A 24695-nucleotide genomic window follows, 5' to 3' on the forward strand; every position below is an offset into this window, starting at 1 on the left:
CGTGATTCGTGTGACTCCTAACATGCTGAAAAATCGTGTACTCAAGTCACCCTAACATGGCAGCCCTTTCATGCAATAATATTTTAAGTTTTGGAACAAAAAATCACGAATTATTCACATGTTAATGCATAAAAACGAAAATAATCATAAGGGAATCATGTTTTTTATGCCAACGATAATCAAACAAGTAACAGGGTGTAATAGATGAGAAAAAGAGGATTATGGTGTGCTTTTGTGTATATAACGCTACGTGAATGTGTTGTCGATGCGAAGAACGACGACGTAGAACCTTGGCTGAATTTCCTTTGCAAAACCGCGGCTTTCCTTGAAGAACTACTCGTGTGTGCGTGTGTTTTTGAGGGGAGGGAGAGTCCTTGTTGATTAGGGGATGGGGGCGTGTGTTATGAAATAATGGGGAGGGTTTTAGGCTTATAAATTTGTTAATCATCAAGTAAACAAGTCTAGGCTCATTAACATGGTACAATAGGCTCATTAAGTCCATTAATGTATATTTAAAATATTTCGTTTAGGAAAATTCGTGAAAATATTAGCTGAGTTTTCGAAAAATTAATATTTTAATCGAAAATCGATTACGGTTAAAAATTACGTCTCGGCGTATAAAATCATCTCAAAACTCATTATTCTTAAAAACATCATAAAGCATAAACCTTATTTTAAATAATTCAAATCAATTATTTAATAAAATCATTTTTCATTTTTCAGCCATCGGTCTTCGTTCCTCGATCACATCTCGAATAACCTTTAAAATACAGTTAACATGCACTCGTATAGAAAGTACATTTTATATATGCGACCATGCACATCATAATCAATTTATGTAATTAAAACTATTTAATTAGCTATTTTCGATTCCTCTTAGATTTGTATGCATTTAGATTACGTCATTTTAATTTTTTGACCTTACATAAGCCCAAATCAAATATTTCTTTAATTGAAAATCAAATCGACTGAATTTATGTACATCCAACAAAATCGAACCTTTTTTTTTAATCACCAACTTAATCACGCCCTTTGGTTTTGCAGTTTCATCCATAATCTACTTTTGGTTTTCTATTTGTTTCTCAACTTTATGAAACGACTAAAAATAGAGACAAAAAATCGATTTTAAATTTAGTCGGTTGAAGCTGGGGACATAATCAGAAGGAAAGACTTTATTACCGCATGATTGGTCAGACAAAGTCCGGATATCTGAAACATACTCAAAATAAAATAAAATCCAAGAACACTTTTTGCTTTTTGGTTTTAGGTATTTGAGTTTAATTCATTTTTATTTTGATTTATTTTGGTGTTTAAATATTGAAAAATATATCCATTGATTAGAACTTTCAAGCCATAATCCTTTTTGCTTTTGTCAATTTAAATTATATATATATTTAAAAAAATGTTGGGATGCAAGAGCCCAAAACAGTCTGATAGATTTAAAGCCCAATTCATTAACAGCCCATAGCTTGTGGTTTAGATCAGAGCCATTGAAAGTTGAGATTACAAGTCAAGAAAACCCAAAAATACCCAGAAAACAAATATGAACTTTCTTATTTCGCTTGGAATGAATGAATCGTCAAATCTAAAAAAATAGAAATTAAAAAAAAATGAAAATAATTTGAAAAAGTTCGAGGAGTCAAGTCCATGTTAATTTTCAATCGTAAAATAAAAAAAATATGTTTCTTGATAGAGGCAACTCTTATTTCTACTATAATTACTGTTCGTTTTGTATTGCTTTTAATTTCATTTTGATTAATGTTATTATTATTTTTAATTCATCATTGGATCTCGATATTCTATCGTTTGCATCTGCAATCGCAACCGTCTCTATAAATTGGGAATCTTTTTCTTATTTACTTACGATGATGTTTTTATTATTACTTTATCTCTTGTGGTTCGAATTCCACTCGTTTTTGTTTTCTTTCCTACCAAGATAGGGACGAATTTTATTGTTTCTTTGTTATTTGGGCTACTCTAAAGTTCTAGGGTTTGATTGGATCCGGGATGGAGGCGGGTTCTGAAGTAGAGATCGATAGGAACGTCGATCAGAGCCCGACGGAGGGTTCCAAGAGGCCTAAGCGTCAGATGAAGACGCCGTTTCAATTGTCAGTTCTTGAAAAAACTTATTCAGGTACTTTTGCTTTTTTTTTTTGGGGTCCATTTATTTATTCATTTATGTATTGTTCTTCATGGTGGTTATGCTTTGTGTGTGAATTGTGGGTGTTATATTTTGTTGATTTTTTTCTTGATGATTCTGCGTCTGTTACAACTCGTGCCGCGTGTTTCCAGTTTCCAAGTATTTGGTTCCTCTTTCTGAATTTGGAATTTTTTTTTGGATGAACACGCGCGATTGTATGACTATTATTATGTGTTTTTAGTGTGTTGTTCCCAATTTTCATTGAGTTGTTCACCATGAGATTAAGTGAGCCACAATGTATGTGCTGACAGTTTTTATTTTTTTTGAGTCACTCGTGTATTTATACTGACTATGAGTTGGTCTGTGTGGATGAAAATTTATTTTTGAGTGATGGCATTTTTCTTTCTCGTGGATCTTTAACGCAGTGGAGATGTACCCATCTGAAGCAACTCGTGCCGAACTATCTGAGAAACTGAGCTTAACCGACCGACAATTGCAGATGTGGTTTTGTCATCGGAGATTGAAAGATAAGAAGGAGGCAATAGGAATGGGAGCCACAAAGACACCGCCATCTGGTTCAGTTGGTCGGAAGGATTTGTCTGAATCCCCAAAAGAAGAAAGGCTGGCTGATGAGCCTGGCAGTAGGCATGGCTCTGGCTCCGCGTCGGGCTCGGGATCGGGATCGGAATCAAGTTCGAGCCAGTTTGATAATGGTGATGATATGCCTATGATGGCAACAAGGTATTATGAGGCATCTAGGACAAACATGGAGCGCAGAGTGATAGCTTGTGTGGAGGCACAGTTGGGAGAGCCACTAAAAGAAGACGGACCAATACTTGGCATTGAGTTTGATGAACTTCCTCCTGGTGCATTTGGGGCACCCATTGGTATATTTATTTCCTACTGCTATTTGTCATTTTTGTGAGATTATGTATTGTCTAAATCAGTGCTTAGTCAATTATTTGCTATAATTTATTAAACCAGCAAGTTTCTTTTGTAAATTACTCACTGTTGTAGAGTCTGTTAAAGCGAGGTATCCTTGGACATGAGAGTCTGGAAGTCTCTCAAGATTCTTCCACTTTTAATGAGTGTCAAATGGATCATTTTAATGTACAAGCATTAATAAAAAAATATCCTAATGGTTTAATGAAATAAGAATCTAAGACTCAGGGCTAAATGATGGTTAATGTAACTTGATTTCTTAAGTTAAGATTGTTGAATAAGATGAATGTGAGTATAAGATTGTTGAATAAGATGAATGTGAAAAGTGCTACAAAACAGATGCTGTATACAAGTATGGAAGAATGCCCTGATGTTTATGGAAGAATTCCTCTTTTTACAAGTGTCAGAAATTTTTTTGTATTATTTTCTAGTTTTATACAAGTACTTACTGACATGTCTCTTTGTTGCAAAACAGCGCCGACAGAGCTGCAACATAGATACAGAAATTCATATGACAGCAAGTCATATGGAAAATACGATGTGAAACAAATCAAAGTCCGTTCTCTATCTTTATATTTGGATTTATATTCAGCTTATTGAATTGATTTTAAAATACGTGTATTGAGAATGTTTGTTTACCTTCTTAAGTGAAGTCAGCTTACTATCTTGATTTTAGTGCACATACTCTATATTTTTCCTCCGACCTGAAGGTCATAGGGTGGTAGTTTCTCTCCTTAATTGGACCATTCATATTACATTTATTTTTTTTAATCATACCTGTTTTTAAATAAGTTCCTTGCATTATTATTGGAGCTGTTATATTTGAATTTTTTTGTCACATTACTTTTTCCTCTGAAAGGAACATGTCAAGGCAAAAAAAAGAATAATAAATGGAACATGTATGTTCTAATAGATTGCAGAACAGTGTATGTCAATCGAATGAACTGATGGATTAAGTTTTTTCAATTTGATTCACAGGCTTCATCAAATGGTCCCCACAAAATCATAGAGTCTCAAGTTAGATCCGATGCATACAGGCATGTGGCGCCTTCTTACCTCTATGACTCACCTGTTGATGATGGTAGTACAGCAAAAAGCCTGTCAGTTGTCCATGAGAATGGGCATATACCCAGGGAATATGGTGTTGGGGGATTGGTGTCAAGCGTTGACATGATCACTCAGTCAGGCAGGCAGTTTACCTCATCTCCGAGGAATTCTGGTTTCATTACACAAAATGATGATACTATGCAAATTGATAGAAAACGCAAGGTACTTTGAAGAAGATAAAAAATTGTCACCAAAAATTTCTACATGACTCTACTGCAACTCATAGTTAATTACCTTGCACAGAGTGATGAAGTTCGAATCGGAAGAGAAGTTCAAGCCCATGAAAAGAGGCTTCGGAAAGAACTTGAAAAACAAGAAATTTTAAGGCGTAAGGTTAGGACTCTGCAATTTGTCCGCTGGACGAATTATTATTTATTGCTTTGCAGAACCGTATGTTAAAAGATTCTTCTTTGGCATAAATCTGGTGCTGTTTGTTCTGCGTTCCAGAGGGAGGAACAATTGAGGAAAGATATGGAGAGGCAAGACCGTGAAAGACGAAAGGAAGAGCTGAGAATGATTCGAGAACAGCAGCGGCAAGAGGAGAAATTCCAGCGTGAAGAAAGGCGTGAAATGGAACGGAGGGAGAAATTTCTGCAGAAGGAGCGTTTAAGGGTATTGTTGAACTATATATTACTCTGTTTGTGTCTTCTTTTTTACTTAATGTCATTGTGATTAGGTTTGTAATTCAGACGCTTCTATTATTCTTTTATGTCTTCAGTTGGAGCGGAGGCAACAAAAAGAAGAGCACCGCAAGGAGAAGGAAGCAGCGAGACAGAAAGCTGCAGTGGAAAGAGCTGCAGCACGCAGAATGGCTAGAGAATCCATGGAGTTAATAGAGGATGAACGTCTGGAACTTATGGAACTGGCTGCTTCCAGCAAAGGACTTCCTTCAATTGTTTCTCTTGATTATGACACTTTGCAAAACCTTGAGTCGTTTCGAGGTTGGTGTTGCTTGCCTTGAATGTGAGATACTATCCTTTGAATAACGATCCTAGCAAGTGTTTTTGAGAACCACTTCACTCGTTTTGCGATGTGAGTTCTGAAAGGATTGGGATCAGAGGATTTTTTATGCGCGTTATTTAATTTTTCGTCTTTAACAGAATTTGCATTTCTTGTTTTTATAATTCCAACTTAACTAGAAATAGCCTTGTCTCATACATTATTTAAGTTGGCTGGAATAATGTATATTCTTTTTCGACAACGCTGAGAAGATATTTTTTAAACCTGTGAGTTTTTTGTGTTATTGGGTCTCTACTGGACTGGTGGAAAATGGAATGCTGTGTAAAACAAATCAAACATATGTTCTGTTGTCACTTTTTCTTGAGACTAATAAGCTGTTCATGGTCGTGTCCCACGGATTATTTCAGGCTTTTAGCTCATTACAAAATTGTATTTGTGTTAAACTTACAAGGGTTACCTAGGTCCTTTATTTTAAGTGTTTTCATTTCAGCTATGTTTCTTTAAATAGATTTTTCTTACCTTTTTGCTTGTTTTAGTTTCTCAAAGTTTGTTGGCGTTTTTGAAATTTTATGTGATTCAGAGAACATGTGTGAGTTCCCTCCAAAGTCTGTGCAATTGAGACTGCCTTTTGCTACTGAACCTTGGGTTAACTCCGAAGAAAATGTAGGAAATCTCCTGATGGTACGTAAATTTGATTGTGATGTAAATTGTAATCCGTTTTCTTATAGAAATACATGGATGCAATTTATCTGCTTTGAAGTACTGAAATGATATTGCTCCTTCAGGTCTGGAAATTCTTTGTTACATTTGCTGATGTTCTACGACTTTGGCCCTTCACCCTTGATGAATTCTTGGAGGCTATCCACGACTACGTGAGTTTTTTTGGACACCTTTGACTTCGATCTGATCTGCAGTTAACCTTTGTTTTTTTATTTCTTGTTTCTTTTTTTCCTTTCAATTTAATTATGATGGTCCGTAGATTGTGTATTTCCTGTGTATCGAGAAGTGTGAGCTCCAATTTTTCCCCCTTCATCTCCCCTTGATTTGGGTGCTACCCTCGCCTGGGGTTCTTTCCGTCTGTTTCTTTTTTCTGACGAGCTCTAATTTTTTCCCCTTCATCTCGCCTTGATTTGGGTGCTACCCTCCCCTGGTGTTCGTTCAGTCTGTTTCTCTCTCTCACTCGTTTGTATATGGGTCCAATCTCAATTATTTATGTTTCCTTTCATTTCTCAGGAATCAAGATTGCTTTCTGAGATACACATTGCTCTTCTCAAACTCATTGTAAAAGATATTGAGGATGTAGTGAGGACTCCATCTGGCGGACCTGGCACAAATCAATACAGTGCTGTTAATCCTGAAGGTGGACATCCTCGTGTTGTTGAAGGGGTAATTGTTCGTCCTATTCCATAGCTTATAATTTCACTGTGTATGTCTTTTTTTTTAACCTAATTGGTCTATTTATCATCACAGGCATATTTGTGGGGGTTTGACATACGTAACTGGCTGAAGCACCTAAATCCATTGACATGGTACGAAATATTACGAGAATTTGCACTCTCTGCTGGATTTGGGCCCCGGTTGAAGAAAAAAATCAACGATCGTGTTTCTGTAAATGATGTTAAAGAGGTAGATCTTTTTCCACTTGGTAAACATGATTCATTCCTGAGGGATAACAATTATATTCAATCTGCAGTCACAGTCAATACTGAAATTTGTCATATGTAACTGATTTGCTATGTTTATTTATTCCCTCAAGAGTTCAATATATGATGTCCCCTTGCTGTGTTTCCATTCCTGGCATTAGACAAACTTTATCATCTCTTTTTTATTTTATATTTCCTTCAAATAAATTTTCAACTCATATTATTGTTTCGGAACATAATTATGGTTTCCATCAACTTTTCTTCAATTACGGCAAATAATTTATAATGTAAATATTCCAGATTCTAATCCAACTCAAAATTTTATTTATTTTGTTATTATTAGTGACACCACTATCCGACCAGATTCTGATCCAACTCATAATTTTATTTATTTATTTATTATTTATTTATTTTTGTATTTTGTATTATTATTGACACCACTATCCGATATTTTTTGATAGAATTAGACATCTACAGTAATTTCTATATTGTGATACAGTATCAAGCATTCATCTTGTTTGCACAACATTTTCCTTAAAATCTCTTCCTAGAAGGCCTGGATGTTTTATTGTGTTCTCAGTTTAGAACTGGAGTTTGACCCCACTCTCATAAATTGCATGACCTCTGCATAACCATATAAGCATACTTTTGAATCTACAAATGTCACCATGACAACACTTGTTATCCTCAGAGTAAAAGCTGTGAAGACATAGTATCCACTCTGAGAAATGGTTCAGCAGCGGAGAATGCCATTGCAATTATGCAAGAAAAAGGATTCACCCTTCAACGCAAATCAAGGCACCGATTGACGCCAGGAACTGTTAAATTTGCTGCTTATCATGTTCTTGCTCTTGAAGGAAGCAAAGGCTTAAATGTTATCGAACTTGCAGAGAAGATTCAGGTAAGTAATAGCTAGTATATTTGTATGCTCTTTTTTCTCCCCCTTTATCTAATTTTGAATCTATTGCAGAAATCTGGGCTTCGCGACCTGACAACAAGCAAGACTCCTGAGGCCTCTATATCAGTTGCCCTATCAAGGGATCCCATACTCTTTGAAAGAATAGCTCCTTCAACATATTGTGTGCGACCAGCATTTAGAAAGGATCCAGCTGATGCTGAATCAATAATTGCTGCTGCCAAGGAGAAGATACAGAAATATGCACATGTTATTCTGTCTGGTCAAAATGTTGATGAAGAAGAAAGAGATGATGATTCGGAAAGTGATGTTGCCGAGGGTGCAGAAGTTGATGTTGCAGCTACTCCATTTGATGGAAATGAAAATGGCGAATGCAACAATCATGGATCCTTCCCTAAGAATGGTAAAAACAAGTTCACCAATTTTGAATTGATAGTTCATTATTAGTGCTGACAATCAAATTATCTCGTTTATGATTGAACAATTGGTCTTGATCAAGGTGTTGAGATTGATGAAAGTGGATCAGGTGAGCCTTGGGTCCAAGGACTGACTGAAGGAGAATATTCTGATCTATCTGTTGAAGAGCGGCTCAATGCCATTATTGCATTAATTGGTGTTGCAAATGAAGGAAATTCAATTCGTGTAATTCTTGAGGTCTGACTTATAAGGATACTATATGTTGAAAATGAGAAATTGAATTCTAGTCTTCTCTTGTTTCACACATAAAAATTTGTTGTAGGATCGGATGGATGCGGCGAGTTCTCTTAAGAAGCAAATGTGGGCAGAAGCACAAGTAGATAAAAGGCGAACGAGAGAGGAGATTATTTATGATCCACAAACAACCACTTTAGAAAAGGACGTGTCTTCGGTTGTGGCTGGGGATGCGCATAATTCCATTGATACTCCGGCTCAGGATGGAGCTATGGTTCAGTTTGTATCCCCTCTTCAGCAGAATGGATGTACATCAGAAAGGTCTTGTTTACAGCTAAAGTCTTATATAGGTCAGAGAGCAGAAGAAATGTATGTTTACAGGTCCTTGCCTCTTGGTCAAGATAGAAGGAGAAATCGCTATTGGCAGTTTGTTGCTTCAGCTTCTAGCCTAGATCCTGGTTGGGGCCGAATCTTTTTTGAATCGCCTACTGGCTATTGGAGACTTCTTGATTCTGAGGAGGTTCATAAATTTCAAAATTATTTTACTTTGTGTTTTTCCATTTTCCTGTTCTTTAAATGGGTTGCGAAAAAGGAGAGAAGCTGTTGTAGATAATAGGCGTTGATCAGCTTATTTTTTTTCTTTTTTTTTACTTTCTTTTATGTTATTATGCTTTTAATTGCAGTTTGGTTGATTATTTATGTAGGCATTTGACGCTCTTCTGAAATCTTTGGATATTCGTGGGACTAGAGAATCTCATTTGCATATTATGTTGCAAAAAATTGAGGTCTACTTTAAGGAATGTGTTCGGAGGAATCAGTTCCTTAATCTTACAGACCAGAGTAGAAACAAGGGTCGAGATGTAGCTTTCAAAGTTAATTCTAGTGTAGCTAATGCAAGTACCGAGTGTCCTAGGAGTGATTTTTGTGGCACTCGATCTAATTCATGGGAACCATCGACTTCCTTCAAAATAGGTTGCGGGATGAACGAGTCAGAAGAAAAGAACCTTTTGAAGAGGTATGAAGATTTGCAGATTTGGACATGGAAAGAATGCTTCAATTCTTCAAATTTACGTGCCCAGAGGTATGGAAAAATAAGACGTGTGCCTCTTCTGGGAACTTGTGATGTGTGCCTTGATACGTATGATGCCAAAAACGATGTCTGCCCACACTGTCACTGGATGCATAGCCATGTTGACGACAGGGGAAATTTCACTAAAAACAATTCTTTAATAGATAGGACCAATATTGGCAGTTCGAACTCATCTTCACCGATTATCAGACTGATCAAGGCCGTTCTAACTTTAGTTGAGGTACAGATCACATTGTTCGCATGAGTTTTCTTTTGTTCTTGACTTACCTAGCAGGCTGTATGACTGATTACCCCCATTCTGCTGCAGGCATGCATTCCCTCTGAGGGTCTTCATTCTTTTTGGACTGAAGAATGTAGGAATTCTTGGGGCTTGAAGCTGCAGAATGCTTCATCCCCGAACGATCTTTTACAGGTTTTTAATCGTATCAATGCTAAATTGACATATTTTTATTCGCAAATACATGCCTCATTTTGTTTTATTCTAATTATTATCAAGTGGGGAATGCCAGAGGGAGACTTATTGTATTCCAAATTGTTTCAGCTCCTAACTCAATTTGAGGGTACCATAAAGCGTGACTACTTATCAGCAGAATTTGAGACAACAGAAGAATTATTGTGCTACTGTGCCTCGTCTAGGGGTGCTACATATGAATTTACCTGTCCTGGGTCTGTTCCTCAACTTCCTTGGATACCAGAAACAACTGCTGCTGTGGCTCTGAGGCTTTTTGAGTTAGATTCATCTATCTTCTACACTCCAAATCAGAAGGCCGAGTCTCATGAAGAAAAGAAAGTGGAAACTCTTACAGTTGAGTCTCCTCAATCTCTCTCTCTCCCTCCTGTGCATTTTTCTAAATTTTTTGTTGACTTTGACCTTTACTCTTTTTATGGTTTTCAAATCTGTTTTGGTTTTTATTTTTAAAGGAATCTCAAAGTCTTCATCTCAATTTAAATTCTTTCAATTATATTTATATTGTGTACAAGCACACTTGATGTTGATTTCATTTGAAATCCGAACTCGAAATTATTCTCGAATCATACCACTACACCCAATTATTTTCCCTCCATCGCAATGCAACCTTTGAAGAATAAAGAATTATAGGATAGGCCGTGCATTCACCAGGATTATTTTACTGCAATCACAAAAAAATGCTTTGCCCTTTTAATGACCTCAATATGCAAAGCTTGTGGGTGGTCCTAATGCAAGATTTTCTGATTCTACCCATGACTTGCCCCCGTTTTCTGTACATCTTAGTTGGTAAAGAAAACAAAGATTTCTCGTCTTTTCATCTATTTTCTAGAATTCTTGTTTCATTAACTTATTCTCCTGCGTTCAGAAGTCATCTTTAGGGCAAGCTTTATCGAATGATGTCAAAAGGACTGAAAGGTTGGAATTTGATAAATATGGACTCATAAAGGAGGATAGCCATGATCGTCTTCATGACAATCCTAGCAGCTTTGGATACAGGAATGTACGAACACGTGGCGGTGGTAGCCAACGTAAAAAGTCACAAAGAGGAGTCAAACGTCCAACATCTCGATCTAGCAGGCGGAGTATGAAACAAGGTGAGAGATTGACTATTCTTATGCAGCAGGGAGCAAGAACAAAAGGACAGAGGCATGGGCGTGGTCCAAGGACAATCAGACGAAGGAGAACAGAGAAGAAGGCTGTTGTAGAGATTCTGCAGGATTGCTTAGATAACGAGAGCACCCTCAAGGATGAGACGGAGAAACCTAGAAATTCTGGAAGAGAGGAGTTGGTTGATTTCAGAAATAAAAACGTTGGGATTGAAAATGACGACCATAGTGTTGGCATGGAAGCAGGTGATACTGATGATGATTCCAACGAAAACCTGTATGAGATGGCGAGGTGGGGAACATCACCTTATGACGCTACTCCTAACAGAAGTAATGATGTGATGGAAATGAGCGAAGAGGATGCTGAAGAAATTGAAAATGAAAGTGGTTATTACGAAGATGAAGGTGAAAATATGGAACTCAATGGTGATGATTCAGACAGAGATGGAGATGAGAACGGTGATGAAGTATCAGAGTCTGCAGTTTCAGGAGATTACAGTGACTGAGGTCACAAAATCTTGCAGATCCAATAATCGTAGACCTTAACCGGGTGGTCGTGCAGGTATATCTGACATTCCTTTATATAGATCATGAACCATCGATGAGTTTCTTGATACGTAAATTTGTATAGACACACAAATTTCATAGCCCCATGTAAGGTAAGGGAGGGATCTAATGCATGGTAACAGCAGACGCTACTAGGACAAAGCCATGGCTGGCTGCGCGATTGGAGAGAATGTGGGTGGTTAATGTTAATATGTCTATCCGTCAGTTGGCTGCAACAAGGTGAAATCTTCATTGCAAACATGCTTTGATTGATTTGGGGCTATGTATATATATTACTATTATGATGCAGTGAATCATAGAACGTTTGTATTATATAAATTTTGATGGTATTAGAGTATCATAGTTTGACTCCGTTATAGTCGAGAAGACGATTTTGGAAGACTTCATTTTTTCACCAAAACATCTTTAAATTTTACTACTTAAGAACTACAAATTGTACTCTTTTTTCCCGAGTCCGGAACGGGTAAAAGATTTCTTGATACCTCTTTATCTTTAGCCAGTTATCATACTTGAACGACCCATATTACATTTGCATACTTTGTTTTTTGAGTTTAACTCCAATGAAACAAGCTTCAAACACTTCTCCTATTTTAATCACTCGATTTTCTCCTGGGAAATTGGAATCAACTGCACGGTTCAACAGCTCAAGGTATATATGTTAATTCTAACAAAGCGTTTTCAAAGAAAAAAAATTAAACTTTTAATCAGAAAAGCAAGAGAAACAATATTCTTGTGCTCGAAAAATCTACTTTGGCCTGTGGACGTTGGTCCCAATTTCTTTTAAAAAAAATAGAATTATGAACCCTTGTACGATGAAGCGAACGCCTGTTTATAGGTTTCACTCGAAAGTAATAAACACGTGTGGTAATATATTGCTCCGATCACAAGGTTAATTCCTTGGGTTTTATCCTCTCTATCTACAAAGCATAATCAGGGTTTATAAGGTGCAACAGCTAGCACTTACAGAAGAAAATACAACAGATCACACCGTGTGCAAAAAGCTAAATAAAAAAAAATTGCAAACTACGGCGAAAGGAGTTTCTTGATTCCAGATTTCTGTTCGACAGTCAACCTAGACGGAAACTTTATGTTGAATTTGATCCTCAGATTACCTCTTTTCGTGGGTTCTTTAGGTATAGGCATTCCTTCCCGAGGCACCACCTCTTCATAACTTGGATGAATCACATTGTTAATAGGTATGGTCAAGTTCCTACCGTCCAATGTTGTCAAGTGAACAGTGTAACCCGTTAATGCTTCTGCAAGCGATATTTTCTGTGTTGTGACAAGGTCGTTACCATCTCTAGTGAACACGCCGTGTGGGTTCTCGTCTATTATGAATACTAAATCTGAAGGAATCATATTTCGTTGTTCGTTTCCTTTCTCTGGAAATGTTATCTTTGTTCCCTTCTTCCAGCCAGGTTTGATGTCAATTGTCAGAATCTCTTGCACCGGTAAAGTCTTCCTGCTCAAAGAGAAAAATAACCATCCATAAAACCAACGAGGAATGAATAATGAAAAAGTATTGATGGCAAAATGCGAAAGAACAATTATGTTGTATTTGGATTGAGTCATTCGAAATCCACGATTTCAAATTTATTTTCACAGGAAAGTCAAAATTGTTTACTTATTTATACTAAAATTATATTAATCACGTTAGATTTCAAATGACTTCAATATTCTAAAATTTTGAAATCCATTGTAATTAATATAATTGTATAGTAAAAAATACGACAATGAATTTGAATTTCTTTTGTGTAATTTATCTAATCAACGAAAATACATTGAAATCCGTGGATTTCAAATAGTTTCATCAAAACACAAGCTTAAAGAACAGATGATTTAGTTAGCACCGGCAAGTTGTAAGGGCCTTCACTATTTATTACAGCTTGTATTTCACATTTTGCCTTTTGAGTAAAAAAAAATACAATTTATTGCAATTCATGACAAGCATGGAGGTATAACCCGACTCATCAAAAGTTCAAAGTAAGGCAATAACTTCAGTTATCCCCGTGTCTCTTTAACCTGCTTGAATGCAGATATTATTTTAAATCCCGTTTCCTCCAACTAAGATGTTACAAAATAGAATTTCGTTAAAGCTCGGGCTTGTGGGATCTAGCGGATTGGGCCAAAATGGTTAAAGTATTTAAAAGCTTCCTATATTAAAGGTTTACAGACAGGGAAAGATAAGATAACATAGGGTGCTCATGCAAGTGGATAAATAAGAGGAGAGTTCACGACCAAGAATTTTGTAGCAACTGTAAGTGGTCACTAGCACTGCTAGGTAAAAGAGAAAAATAGTCCGTTATGATATTTTCCCCTTCTATTGGGACCATCTTCTGTAGAAGGAATTTGGTCATTGATCTGTAAAAGCTTACTGTTTCATGAAATAAAAATCCTACACTGACTCTGCGTCCATTGTTTGCCTCTTTCTTTTACTGATTATGTTTGGATGAAGGCCTGAGTTTCTATCAAACTTATCTTGGAATCCACTGTGCTTCCCCTTGACTCTGGAAGTTAAATTCACTTAATTATAAATAAATATGAGACGTGAATTTACAGACCCTAAACAATAAAAAGGAACAAATATGTAAACAATGACATAACATAACATACTGAGAAGCAGAAGCAAGTAATAGATAAGAACATACCCACTGGCATCAGCTATCTCTCGAGAGATTTTCATTTTTCTCGTAGATCCTTTGTATAGCTCTTCTAAGCTGCAAGCCAATGTCTGCTCAATTGGAGGAGCCTTTCTTGGACCTGAGCTCATTGGTCTGCTGTCTCCTCCGAATGAACTAAAGATGTTGTCCCCGAACATGGAACTAGAAAACCTCTGACCGCCCATCATTCCATCAACACCTCCCATACCACCAAATGGACTTGAAGAGCCAAAAAACTCTGCAAAAATATCATTGGCATTTCTAGGATTGAATCTAAACATATTCGGATCCGTTTGAAAAAACGTTGCACCACCAGGTCCAGCAGCATCAGGCGGCGGCATTTGGCCTTTCAGGCCTTCTTCCCCATACTGATCATAAATTTGCCTCTTCTGGGAATCACTGAGAACCTGAAGAAAAAATATAGTATCAATTATCAAACTTGAAACATAAAAATAGTTGTAAATACATGGAATCTTAACAACCAATTACATCAGTTAAGCATACGAATAACAAAAAAGGTAGATTTTCCAGAAGGAACCCACAGATCTAGGCATGCAACAGCAATGATACGAGTAAATCGTTGCGATCCACAATTATTTATACGATGAAACAACTAAATTAATCTCAATATCGAAATCGTTTCTATACCTCTCTACATTAAAAATTTGAACATCCGTGATCAACCCCAATATAATGCTATTTTCGTATTCTCTTTCAATCAAACCAAAATTGAGCATCAAGATCAATATAAGAAAACGTACGCGGTAATTGATCATGATCAGCAGTAATAGCAGGTTCGAATTTCGATCAAGAAGCGAGGAATCCCGAAATTCGTTTAAATACACCACATCTCAATGAAAGGAAACAGAAATCAATCCATACCTCATAGGCTTCAGAAATCTCTTTGAATTTAGCCTCAGCTGCCTTCTTATTGTTAGGGTTCTTGTCGGGGTGCCACTTCATCGCCAGCTTTCGATAAGCTTTCTTCAATTCATCATCGGTTGCATTCCTGTCCACTTGTAAAACCTTATAGTAATCCACACCCATCGCAAACCCAACCCCTTCTTGCTTTCCCCTCTAAAACCGATTTCCTGCCAAATTAATATCCGATTAAGAAAAGAGAAATCAACGAATCTTACAAATCTGAGAGCTAATCGTGCAAAAAAGACTGTTCGATACTTGAAAAGGAGGGGAGAGGGATATAGAGGAGTAGAGGAGATGGATCTTGAAATAGCGGTGGCCAACTGTTTCAAGTTGGAACAACCTCGAACTTTCTAGAATCCCATGTTTTTATTACTACACATTAAAAAAATTATTATTTTTATTTTTTATGGTAAAAAAATTATTATTTTTAGTAAGATAAAGATACACACAACCGGATGTCGCACACACATGGTGTATAAGTGCTTAATCGAATTGATCGACTCAAATATGACGAAATTTTTATACATACAAGCGGATGATGCACACACATGGTGTATAAGGGCTTAATCGAATTGATCGACTCAAAGATGACGAAATTTTTAAAACTTGAATTCGGTTGAAATTAATTCTGTTCGTGTTCGAGTTCGAAGTCGATTTAAAGTTCAAAAACTGTAAAAAAAAATTTGCTCGATTTTGTTTGAATTAAAGCTCGAGTTCGGCTCGAAAGATTCGAACATGTTCGAGAACTGTTCGAACTATTCCTCGGAAAAAAGTGCTCGAAAGGCTTGGAAATTATTTATATAATATATAATTATATTATATTATATTAATAAATTATTAAGTTTCGTGAGTGGATCGCGAACTATCAAATAAAATAATTTAAAATAGAGTTCGTATCGAAAAAAGTTCGAACATGTTCGAGTTCGTCTCGAATTCGATAAGCTCGAATACAAATAAAATATTTTTCGGGTCGTCTCAAAAAAGCTCGCGAATTGACTCGATTTATTTACAACCTATTTATATGTGTCAAATAACCAAGACATGCACGTGAAACAAATGACAACATAAACATAAATTTTTTTCATTAAGTTATTATCCTCCTTATTTATAACAAATGTTATGTCTTTATACCATAAAAATGTCTAAAAAATAACCATCTATCATGAAGAATAATGATGTATTTCATGAGAACATATGAAAAATTCTCTTGGAAAAATAATCACAACAAAATAAAAATACAAAATCAAATGTTAGGGAAAAATCATTTGTGATGTTGGCACATCTTGCATGTCACCTTCTCAAAAGACCAATGGACTCCATATTTCCATTAGTAAAAAATGTTGACAACATCTCAATTTATGAGCAGTGTTCTCATAATTTTGAGATAAATTTCTTTGTTGTCATACTATTTGTCAGAAGCTGTTAACTCGTTGATAATCATGTTGAATCTTTCATCAAAATCATTTAGAGATTCTCAAATCTTCATTTTAATATTCTCAAACTTCTGGATTGCTACATAAAGTATATTATCCTTTGTCTGGTAATTTCTTTCACATATCTGAATTAATTTTTCTCGGATTTCTTTTGCATAAGAACACATTTTGATTTTGCTAAAGGTGTTTTTGTCAAGAGTGTTGTACAAAATATCATTGGCTATATTATCCAAACTTGTTTTCTTTTTATCTTCGCTGGTCCACCAGCTTCTGTGTATTTCCAGCATTTGTCGAGCACCTTCTGTTACAACCATTGCAAGATTTGCTTTCATGATTTTAATGGGACCATCAATAATAACATACCACTTGTCATCTTTTTGTTCTGCGAGATGAGTTTTCATTCTGATTTTTCAGTCATCGAAGTCTTCTTTTGAGAACATAGTAATCTTGTTGAAGGATGTCGTCGATATATGCAGTAGATATTTCAGAACAAGATAAACTCTCTCCGATACTATTGATGAAGTGTTTAGAAAGGGGTTAAATAAATACTTCAAATTTCAAATAAGTTGGCTTCTAAAAAGTGTGCTGTTGAAATGTTTAAAGAAGTCAGAAGTTAGTCTCGTTTTTGAAAAATGCAGCAAACTACGTTGATAAGTGCGGAAACAGTCTACAACACTTTAGTGAAACTAAATGGAGTAGGTCAGTTAGACACATAACTTGTTTCTTGAAGCTTGATCGATTTAGTTCAGGGAAAGACTCTTTCCACATATTACAAATATTTCACACTTTATAGTAGATAAAACAATGAGTAAGTGTGAATATCACACGAGGTGAACTTCTGGATCTTATATGTTTTTAAATTGTGTGACGATTTTTTGAAGTTTTGAAAAGCTTGAGTCTTTTTACAACTGTTCACAATAAATTCAGATTTCCAGAGTTGGAGAGATCTTTGTGAATCATTGAAAGAATTTTATATAGTTGATCTGTAACGTTCAATAAAAAATGACAATTTTTTTTTTTTTTTCCGTTAAGAATATTGTAACTAACTTTTGGTATGTTTGCGGATTTTTTTTTATTTTATAATTAAAAAAGTGTCTTTAAACAACTCAACTTTATATGCCACATTTTTATTTTCATTGTGACAGTATAAGGCAAACTCGCTAATTAATAAACCATTAATCACATATTAAGTTGATTTAAAATTTTCCTTTTAGTTTAGTTAATTTTATTTTGGGCCAGGTTCATCTAATTTACTTCCCCTGCTACCACTGATGTTCCTCCCAATTCCGAAACCTATTGTATCTATAGCACCCACATAAATAAACAAAAATCCACCTAGAGGGTCAGCCTAATCATTACGTAGATAATCAATATCAAATAAACAATATGTGGATTATCAAATGCATAACTCGAAATCAATATAGTGCACGCATATGAATACTCCTTATATCCGACACAAAAAGTACATATGATATAGAGATATCGAAATCATACATAATTCAATTATTCGAGAAATGTCGAAGAATCATTATGATGTATCAAAAACTGTATTCATGAACACAGTGGTCATAAATTACATCACAGTCCAATGCCAATAATAAATACAACAGCTATAATTATACCAAAAATCTTCAAAAGTAGGAAATAACATTGTCTAGGGAGAAAATTCAATATCTTAATAAAATACTTGCGTCAAAATGTAATTCTCTTGCTCGGTATCACGAATATATATCCTCCGATCTGAATGATTTAACTATAGTTTGAACCTTGGCGAAATCCAAGGAAGATGTTAATAAATTCTTTCCTAATTCATTTGTTTTTAGAAAAAATATTAACTAATTGCACTTGGTATTTGAAATTACATTTACCATGCGCAAGGTCAGTAATCATAAGGACAGTAGAGGACGACATAAGTATATACTCTAAAGGGTGCCAAAAGTGAATCGGAAGCTGAAAAGGCGGCCCTCGCCCCATAGTGTCCTTCCTCGTTAATAGTCCTTTATAGTTGCAAAATTCAATAACATGTTAATTGTATAAATAAAGATCGTACGTAGTAAACATTGCATTGAAATACGAATTTACAATTTAACACATCGCACAAAAACAAATTTGGTATACAATATAGTTCTCTATTTTTCGTAATATTTATTCTAATAATAGTATGCATGCATACCATGTACAAAAATAAACACCACCAACTTAGTTTCGATATACTCCTCGTTTGCCTTACATCAACAAAGAGTCATCTGACAGCATAGTAAGCAGTGAATATTTCACCTTGATTCTTACCATCCCTCCCTCTACACATAGCTTTGCGCCGGTGACAACCCAATACCCCGGAAGATCTTCCGGGCCTCTCACCATTTCTTTTGTGTCGACAAAATGTGACATTTTGGGTGCTCGTGCAGGTAAAGGCGGGCCTCCTGGATAAATGGCCGAATTTAAATCCACCTTTGTTGGCTTCTCAGGTGGCTTCAGAGTAGTACTAAATGGTGTGCTCATCAGCATTGAGATCAATCCTGATTTCTTGGACGAACTAGTGGGTCCATCCCATTCTGATCTACGGATTTTAGCCGATGCTACCATTGAGAAATCAAGCCTTAGGAAAAGAACTTTTTTCATGCCAATACTCTTGACCTCAAACCAGGCCTTTGTCACAATTGAGGCCGAGTCATCTATGAGTGCTCCATGATGCTCAACTGGAGCTGTGCATATGTGTGAGAAGATGCTCCATTTGACAGGTTCGTAGTATGCTCGGTGCATGGAGTCATCGACTGGTTTATAGCTATGATCATGTGAAAGGTGTAGAGACTGAGGAAGAGATGATAAATGCTGCAGATGGATAGCAAGGTGATTGCTCCTCCTTCCTTCCAAGTACAAGCGAATTCCAGTCACTGGCCGATTGACAGTATCAACCTGCATATGTTTTTAGTCAGGAAAAGTTGGATGGAAATATGAACAGCTAGTCACATAAAAAAAATCGGAAATGAGCATATTCACCTTTACAGTATTCACATATAGCCTAGGACCCAATAATGTAAATTGAAGAGACGGGGACGATTTTTTCCTGCGCCGAGGTCCGAGAGGAAGATCATTGTACGCTGGAGCCCATTGCCTAGGCAATTGATATTCAAGAAATTGAGTAAGTTCCTCTAATGATGGTTTATCTGCACAAAAATAAGCTCATCAGATGCCAACTTTTGAAAGAGAAACTCTCGGAGTAAAAACGTATCATATATTGGTGAGAGAATACTTACAACGTAGATATAGATTAATCGCGTGACTTAAAAATCCACTGCCTGGAATACCACTTAAAAGAGATGCGATAGGCACAAAGGACATCGCTATGACATCAGGAGATTGTGATACGGTTGAGAGCCACTCGTTGTGACTTTGGCCACGATCTAAACCTCCCCTTCTGATATGAAGGCTCAATAGATCCTGCGTCGATTAAAAAAAATTGGATAATTCATAGCAAGAAAGAAAATTTTGATGTAAGAATAAGGAGCTGATACACGACTTACATCATTTTTTGAATGAGAAACAACAGGCGGTCTCAATGTATTTGGAAATGGAAGCTGAAGATCCCAGATCCCAGATTGTTCAAACTGTGACATAGATATTTTAAAGGAGAATAAATTAATAACAAGTGGAGTCATTGTTTTTCAAGTTTCATATTTCTTTATATAAGCCTAAACCACCAGCACAATTTGTAGACAAGAGAGAGAAACTGCCACGAATATTCCAGAATGTTCTCGAGGATCCCATTTAACATGTATCTTATACTCAATATAGAATTTGATCTTTTTTAACCATGCCTTGAGTCTTTTTATGGAAAGATATCTAGAAACATAGAAAATATATTTTTAAATACCATATGCGTTATTGTATGCTACCAGTACTATTTGTTCGTGAAATTGATTCAAAGTTCTGTAAGGCCATGTGGTAATGAAATGTTGATTCTGATCTTGCTATTACCTTTGGCTTTCCTAATGAAATATCACTGTTCTGTGTTGTGTTTATACTTCCATCTTCAGAAAATCTTTCATCGGCTAACTGCTTCAACAATGTTTGCACTTCAGTTGTTTGAAGGTTTGAATTTTGAAGCTGCTTGATATGAATTACGTCTTTACCGCCCATTTTAACCCCAACAATAACATGAGTCCCATATTTATCAATAAACCTGCCAAATCATATGGTCCATACAAAGCTATTACACATTTAAATCAAGTTGTTGAAATGCTTAAGAGAATAAACAGTTACTAGTATACAAAAATACATAATTTTCATTGTACATCAAATCCCTTAACAGCCTTATATCCATCCATTTTTACATAGAATTCACTGTGTGAAACTTGACAGACATCTGTCACTGTAATAGGATGCGACCTAGAAATTTTTGTAGTTTATATTAAGAAAATTTGTCACATACTGTAAACCGACCTGAAGATCACAGGCAGACTTGATAATTTACACAGAAAGGTATTTTCTTTATCAGGATTTTACCACAAAATGGAATGAGCTTCGAGCTACGGAACTTACTCAGTAAGAGCAGCAGGATCCCATGTAGAGGGCACTTCCTTTTTCACTTGATCAGAGAGTATTATATGAGTTTTTGCGAACTCAACTGTGTAAAGGCTAATCAGCCAACCATCAAAAGCGAGAATTTTTGAAGTTGATGCGTCCTTCTGCCAGCACCCCTTAAACCCAAACATTGCGTTGAACATACCCGAAGGTATTTTACCAGATAAAGATAATTCCTGGTTAAATTGCTCTGACATCTGAAAATATATGTTCAAAATAGATCAAGGTCCTGAAACTTGTGGATTAAAGTTGTGAAGGTCTATCAAATTATATGCTTATAGGAAGCCCCCAACGAGCGCTAAACATGTCCACCCTATTAGCGTAAGAAGTGCAGATGAAATAGATGGTTTTTGATAATAAATTCAACTGTGTGTTAAAATCCTACTTCTGATTCATGTATCAAGAACAAAGCAATCTCTCAGCTGGATCAACTGCTAGCCAATTTGTACCGTTAATGAAATAGTTGAATAGTTCTACTCAGATGCTGAGAAACACTTTCCTGATGAACAAATACTGAGCAATGACTAATATATCTAAAAAAAGTCAGCTCTAAAAAAGTAAATAGTCAAAAAAACGGTGCATCACATGGATTAGATTAATTGAAAATCGAATCAATCAGCATTTTGTTGAACCACTCGAATTTCACGCAGAGTTGACTTTCAGCTCAGAAACTGCAAATCAACTCTCTGTGTGAATAAAGAACTATAGACCTTAGATTTTGACTCGTGAAAGTTTATGAACGAATGGATTTTGTGAAGCTCTTAAACAAGCTAAGAAAACAAAGGGGCGAACATGAATTATTCGATAGTTTTCAATCTTTGTTCATTACTCATGAGTTGTCTATCTTGGCATGATAAATCGACACATCTTGATTTCCCACCACAACGAGCAAAATCCAAGGCCGATTCATGATCGACCCCTGCATTCAATTCTTAACTGCTAACGAGATTGTACATTCTTCTGCCCCAAAATTCAAGTATTATTAAAACATAACGCCACCAAATTACAATTTTCGAACTCATACAACATTTCACCAAGTGATGTAAATAAAACCAGGAAAAAAAAATCTACGAGGATATTATATCAGCCAACCTGATTGAAGGACAGTGCGTCGGATTGAAACCTGGTGCGCTCGCCTTTATCGCACTTGATGGAAGCAGGGACGTTCGGAACGAGGACGTTTCCGGGCACTTCCAAGTCCTTCCTCCGGGCCCGGTCCATCTCGATCAGACCCGAAGATGATGGACCGGGTTTACACGCCGATAACCGAATATCCGAAGTGAGATCGTAGCCGAACCCAATGACCGAGACTGCCTTCTCTGCCGCCGTCTGAGGGTCCATCCTAATACCGGTGTTGAAATTATACGCCATGGAGTCGTCCCGATATCAAGATCATTCAGATTATTGGTGGGTATTTTCCAAAGGAAAATATCGTTCACGCAGAGTGCATTATCCAATGCCGAGATTAATATAAAACAAAAAAAACTAGGAGCCAAGATCCGTTGAGTAGTCAACGAGTAAATTGCTTGCTTTGCTTGCTCATCCAAGGGACGAAGCAAAGCCAGGGTTACAATGATAATATAATCGTGATATATCCTGTATGTATATCGTACATATTTTATATTATAATAACCGAGAAGTTTAGAAAAACTGTTTGAGTAGGATACCAAAATTACTCCTTTTTTACCCTTTTTTTCAACACTAAAAAACTTTTTTTTTTCTACCAAAATATTATTACATTTTTATTGAAAGTAAGTTTAATAAAAAAAAATAGATTTTTTTGTTATACACAATAATATCTACGAACGTACTAATTATAATATTAATATCAAATTATAAATATATAATATTCATTCTATAAATTGATTAAATAATATTTCAAATATTTAATATTATGTTACACGCAACGCGTGTGTCTCAGTCGTTAATTATATATAAATGTTGGGCCTACTAGAAACAAAAATGAACATCAACTTTTTCTTTCAATTTGCGCTTATGTGATATCTATTTTACACTTTTGTTTTAAATTTTTTTAATTTCAGCAAACACTTTTTTTTTCTTTTTTAAATTTCAACCATTCAAATTTCACTTTATAAATCCCTCAATAATTTGTCAAATTTTACTTTAATCACTCGGTAATAATAAAAAAGACTGTACACATATGCACCGCGTATACAGAATAATTAGTATATAGAAAATTTGTATATTTAATATGTTAATATCAATTTATTAATACTCACATAAATATATACAATAAGTGAACTAATACCAACGATACTCTCAAATATATTATTTTTTAAATAAATATCTTCTTATTTGGTCAAATTAAAAATCATTTCTACATTTTCTTCATATATTTTATAAATCCATTGGTCAATGTTTAGTTATTATATCGTATATATTATAATATATTTGTTTTATATTGAAAAGACACTCATCATATTGTGTCACTTGTTGTTATATTTATTTAATGTTTAATTGAGAGACCGATGATTAATATCAATTAAATCTAGTTAAATTTTAAAATAATATCCATGTATTTGATTTTTTATAATTATAATTTTAGGCGTTATATTTTTTTGTATGATAAATGTAATCGTTAATTAATTTTATTATATTTAATTAATTTTTGGGTGAATAAAACTATTATCAGATAGATATATATATATATAAATTTGCATAGTCTATCTCGACTCGTATTATTATATAGGTACCGTTTAGTTCGTTATATTATTTATCCACATTTTTATCCAATCTAATCTCATGTTTGATGCACCATAGTATTTATCCATCTACCAATCATNATTACATACTTTTATATTATTTGTATGATATTCCAAACCAAACGGTATTATATGTCCCGTCCAGGTCGACCGTGGGAACAGAATTCAGTCTAGGAAAAACGTAATTGACGACGCGTTGTGTCAGCAATTTCATTTTCGTGTGGGGTTTTGAAACGTTGACCTTGACCGGTGAGGTGTTTTGTCTCGTGTGTGATTGGATGTGGCGGCGGAAGGCCCATTCTTCTCTCCTTAATTTGATTTATTTTTATTTATATTTCGATGCGATTTAAAAAAAAAAAATCATGCTAAGTAAAATCTTTTGAGTCGATAATCACAAATAAATTTCTTTAATGAAACCGTATCGAATCACTCTAAAATATAACTGTGTATCAAAAAGAATAACGAGATGAATGTCGATTATTTTCCAAAATAAGTTTTGGTGTAGAGGTAGATATTCTTGTGACTTGATTTGATGGAATAACAATAAAGAAATGGACGTGATTTCTATTGTGGAAATCTCGAACAATAATGATCATGATTCAATTCGAGGGAGAGAATTATTTTGATGAGTCTATCGACTACAACGTGATTTTAGGTTATTAGAGGTCCAAGTGGGGCAAACATTTTGATGTGGCAAAATAAAAGTCTGCCGTAACATTTGACTGGAATAAATATCTCCTATGTCAATTACACTCGTTCTACTACCATAATAAATATGTT

At 35.4% G+C, this 24695-nt stretch overlaps 3 protein-coding genes across 5 annotated transcripts; 1 reads left to right on the forward strand and 2 right to left on the reverse strand.

Moving 5' to 3' along the window:
* The first annotated feature begins 1557 nt into the window (after positions 1-1557).
* Positions 1558-11943, forward strand: LOC140979690 (homeobox-DDT domain protein RLT1-like). Its single transcript, XM_073445208.1, has 19 exons — positions 1558-2134; positions 2566-3027; positions 3558-3637; positions 4061-4351; positions 4433-4522; positions 4637-4801; positions 4908-5130; positions 5730-5830; positions 5935-6021; positions 6383-6535; positions 6620-6775; positions 7484-7693; positions 7763-8111; positions 8208-8362; positions 8448-8879; positions 9064-9669; positions 9757-9861; positions 9991-10254; positions 10784-11943. Exons 1-19 carry the CDS (start codon positions 2008-2010, stop codon positions 11528-11530), a joined length of 4803 nt encoding a protein of 1600 aa, XP_073301309.1. The 5' UTR covers positions 1558-2007; the 3' UTR covers positions 11531-11943.
* Positions 11944-12461: 518 nt separating this feature from the next.
* LOC140979707 (uncharacterized) lies at positions 12462-15540 on the reverse strand. 3 transcript variants are annotated; one of them, XM_073445261.1, is made up of 4 exons: positions 15431-15540; positions 15134-15342; positions 14240-14658; positions 12462-13053 (listed from the first exon to the last, which is right to left on the reverse strand). In XM_073445261.1, the coding sequence occupies exons 2-4, from the start codon at positions 15296-15298 to the stop codon at positions 12615-12617; spliced, it is 1023 nt and encodes a 340-aa protein (XP_073301362.1). In that variant the 5' UTR covers positions 15299-15342; positions 15431-15540; the 3' UTR covers positions 12462-12614. The 3 variants fall into 3 exon arrangements, with proteins under 3 accessions (XP_073301362.1, XP_073301355.1, XP_073301372.1); XM_073445254.1 differs by having other exon boundaries at positions 15134-15516; XM_073445271.1 differs by lacking the exon at positions 12462-13053 and adding an exon at positions 13080-14098 and having other exon boundaries at positions 15134-15518.
* A 3084-nt stretch (positions 15541-18624) lies between these two features.
* LOC140979726 (MACPF domain-containing protein NSL1-like) lies at positions 18625-22749 on the reverse strand. Its single transcript, XM_073445279.1, has 7 exons — positions 22285-22749; positions 21151-21389; positions 20587-20791; positions 20133-20216; positions 19866-20049; positions 19609-19775; positions 18625-19524 (listed from the first exon to the last, which is right to left on the reverse strand). The coding sequence occupies exons 1-7, from the start codon at positions 22561-22563 to the stop codon at positions 18835-18837; spliced, it is 1848 nt and encodes a 615-aa protein (XP_073301380.1). The 5' UTR covers positions 22564-22749; the 3' UTR covers positions 18625-18834.
* Positions 22750-24695: the final 1946 nt, after the last annotated feature.

This window comes from Primulina huaijiensis, chromosome 1 (assembly GCF_012295235.1).
Source record: "Primulina huaijiensis isolate GDHJ02 chromosome 1, ASM1229523v2, whole genome shotgun sequence".
Taxonomy (NCBI): Eukaryota; Viridiplantae; Streptophyta; class Magnoliopsida; order Lamiales; family Gesneriaceae; genus Primulina; species Primulina huaijiensis.

What these genes read in the sequence shown, in the direction of transcription:
- LOC140979690 (XM_073445208.1), top strand. Translation starts at nt 2,008, where the DNA reads ATGGAGGCGGGTTCTGAAGTAGAGATCGATAGGAACGTCGATCAGAGC. An exon ending in ACGATGTGAAACAAATCAAA is followed by an intron (nt 3,638 to 4,060) that starts GTCCGTTCTCTA and finishes TTTGATTCACAG; the next exon opens with GCTTCATCAAATGGTCCCCA. An exon ending in AACTTGCAGAGAAGATTCAG is followed by an intron (nt 7,694 to 7,762) that starts GTAAGTAATAGC and finishes AATCTATTGCAG; the next exon opens with AAATCTGGGCTTCGCGACCT.
- LOC140979707 (XM_073445261.1), bottom strand. Translation starts at nt 15,298, where the DNA reads ATGGGTGTGGATTACTATAAGGTTTTACAAGTGGACAGGAATGCAACC. An exon ending in AGATTTCTGAAGCCTATGAG is followed by an intron (nt 14,659 to 15,133) that starts GTATGGATTGAT and finishes TTTTTTCTTCAG; the next exon opens with GTTCTCAGTGATTCCCAGAA. An exon ending in GAGATAGCTGATGCCAGTGG is followed by an intron (nt 13,054 to 14,239) that starts GTATGTTCTTAT and finishes CTCTTTGAGCAG; the next exon opens with GAAGACTTTACCGGTGCAAG.
- LOC140979726 (XM_073445279.1), bottom strand. Translation starts at nt 22,563, where the DNA reads ATGGCGTATAATTTCAACACCGGTATTAGGATGGACCCTCAGACGGCG. An exon ending in GATCCTGCTGCTCTTACTGA is followed by an intron (nt 20,792 to 21,150) that starts GTAAGTTCCGTA and finishes ATGATTTGGCAG; the next exon opens with GTTTATTGATAAATATGGGA. An exon ending in TTTCATTAGGAAAGCCAAAG is followed by an intron (nt 20,217 to 20,586) that starts GTAATAGCAAGA and finishes TCTATGTCACAG; the next exon opens with TTTGAACAATCTGGGATCTG.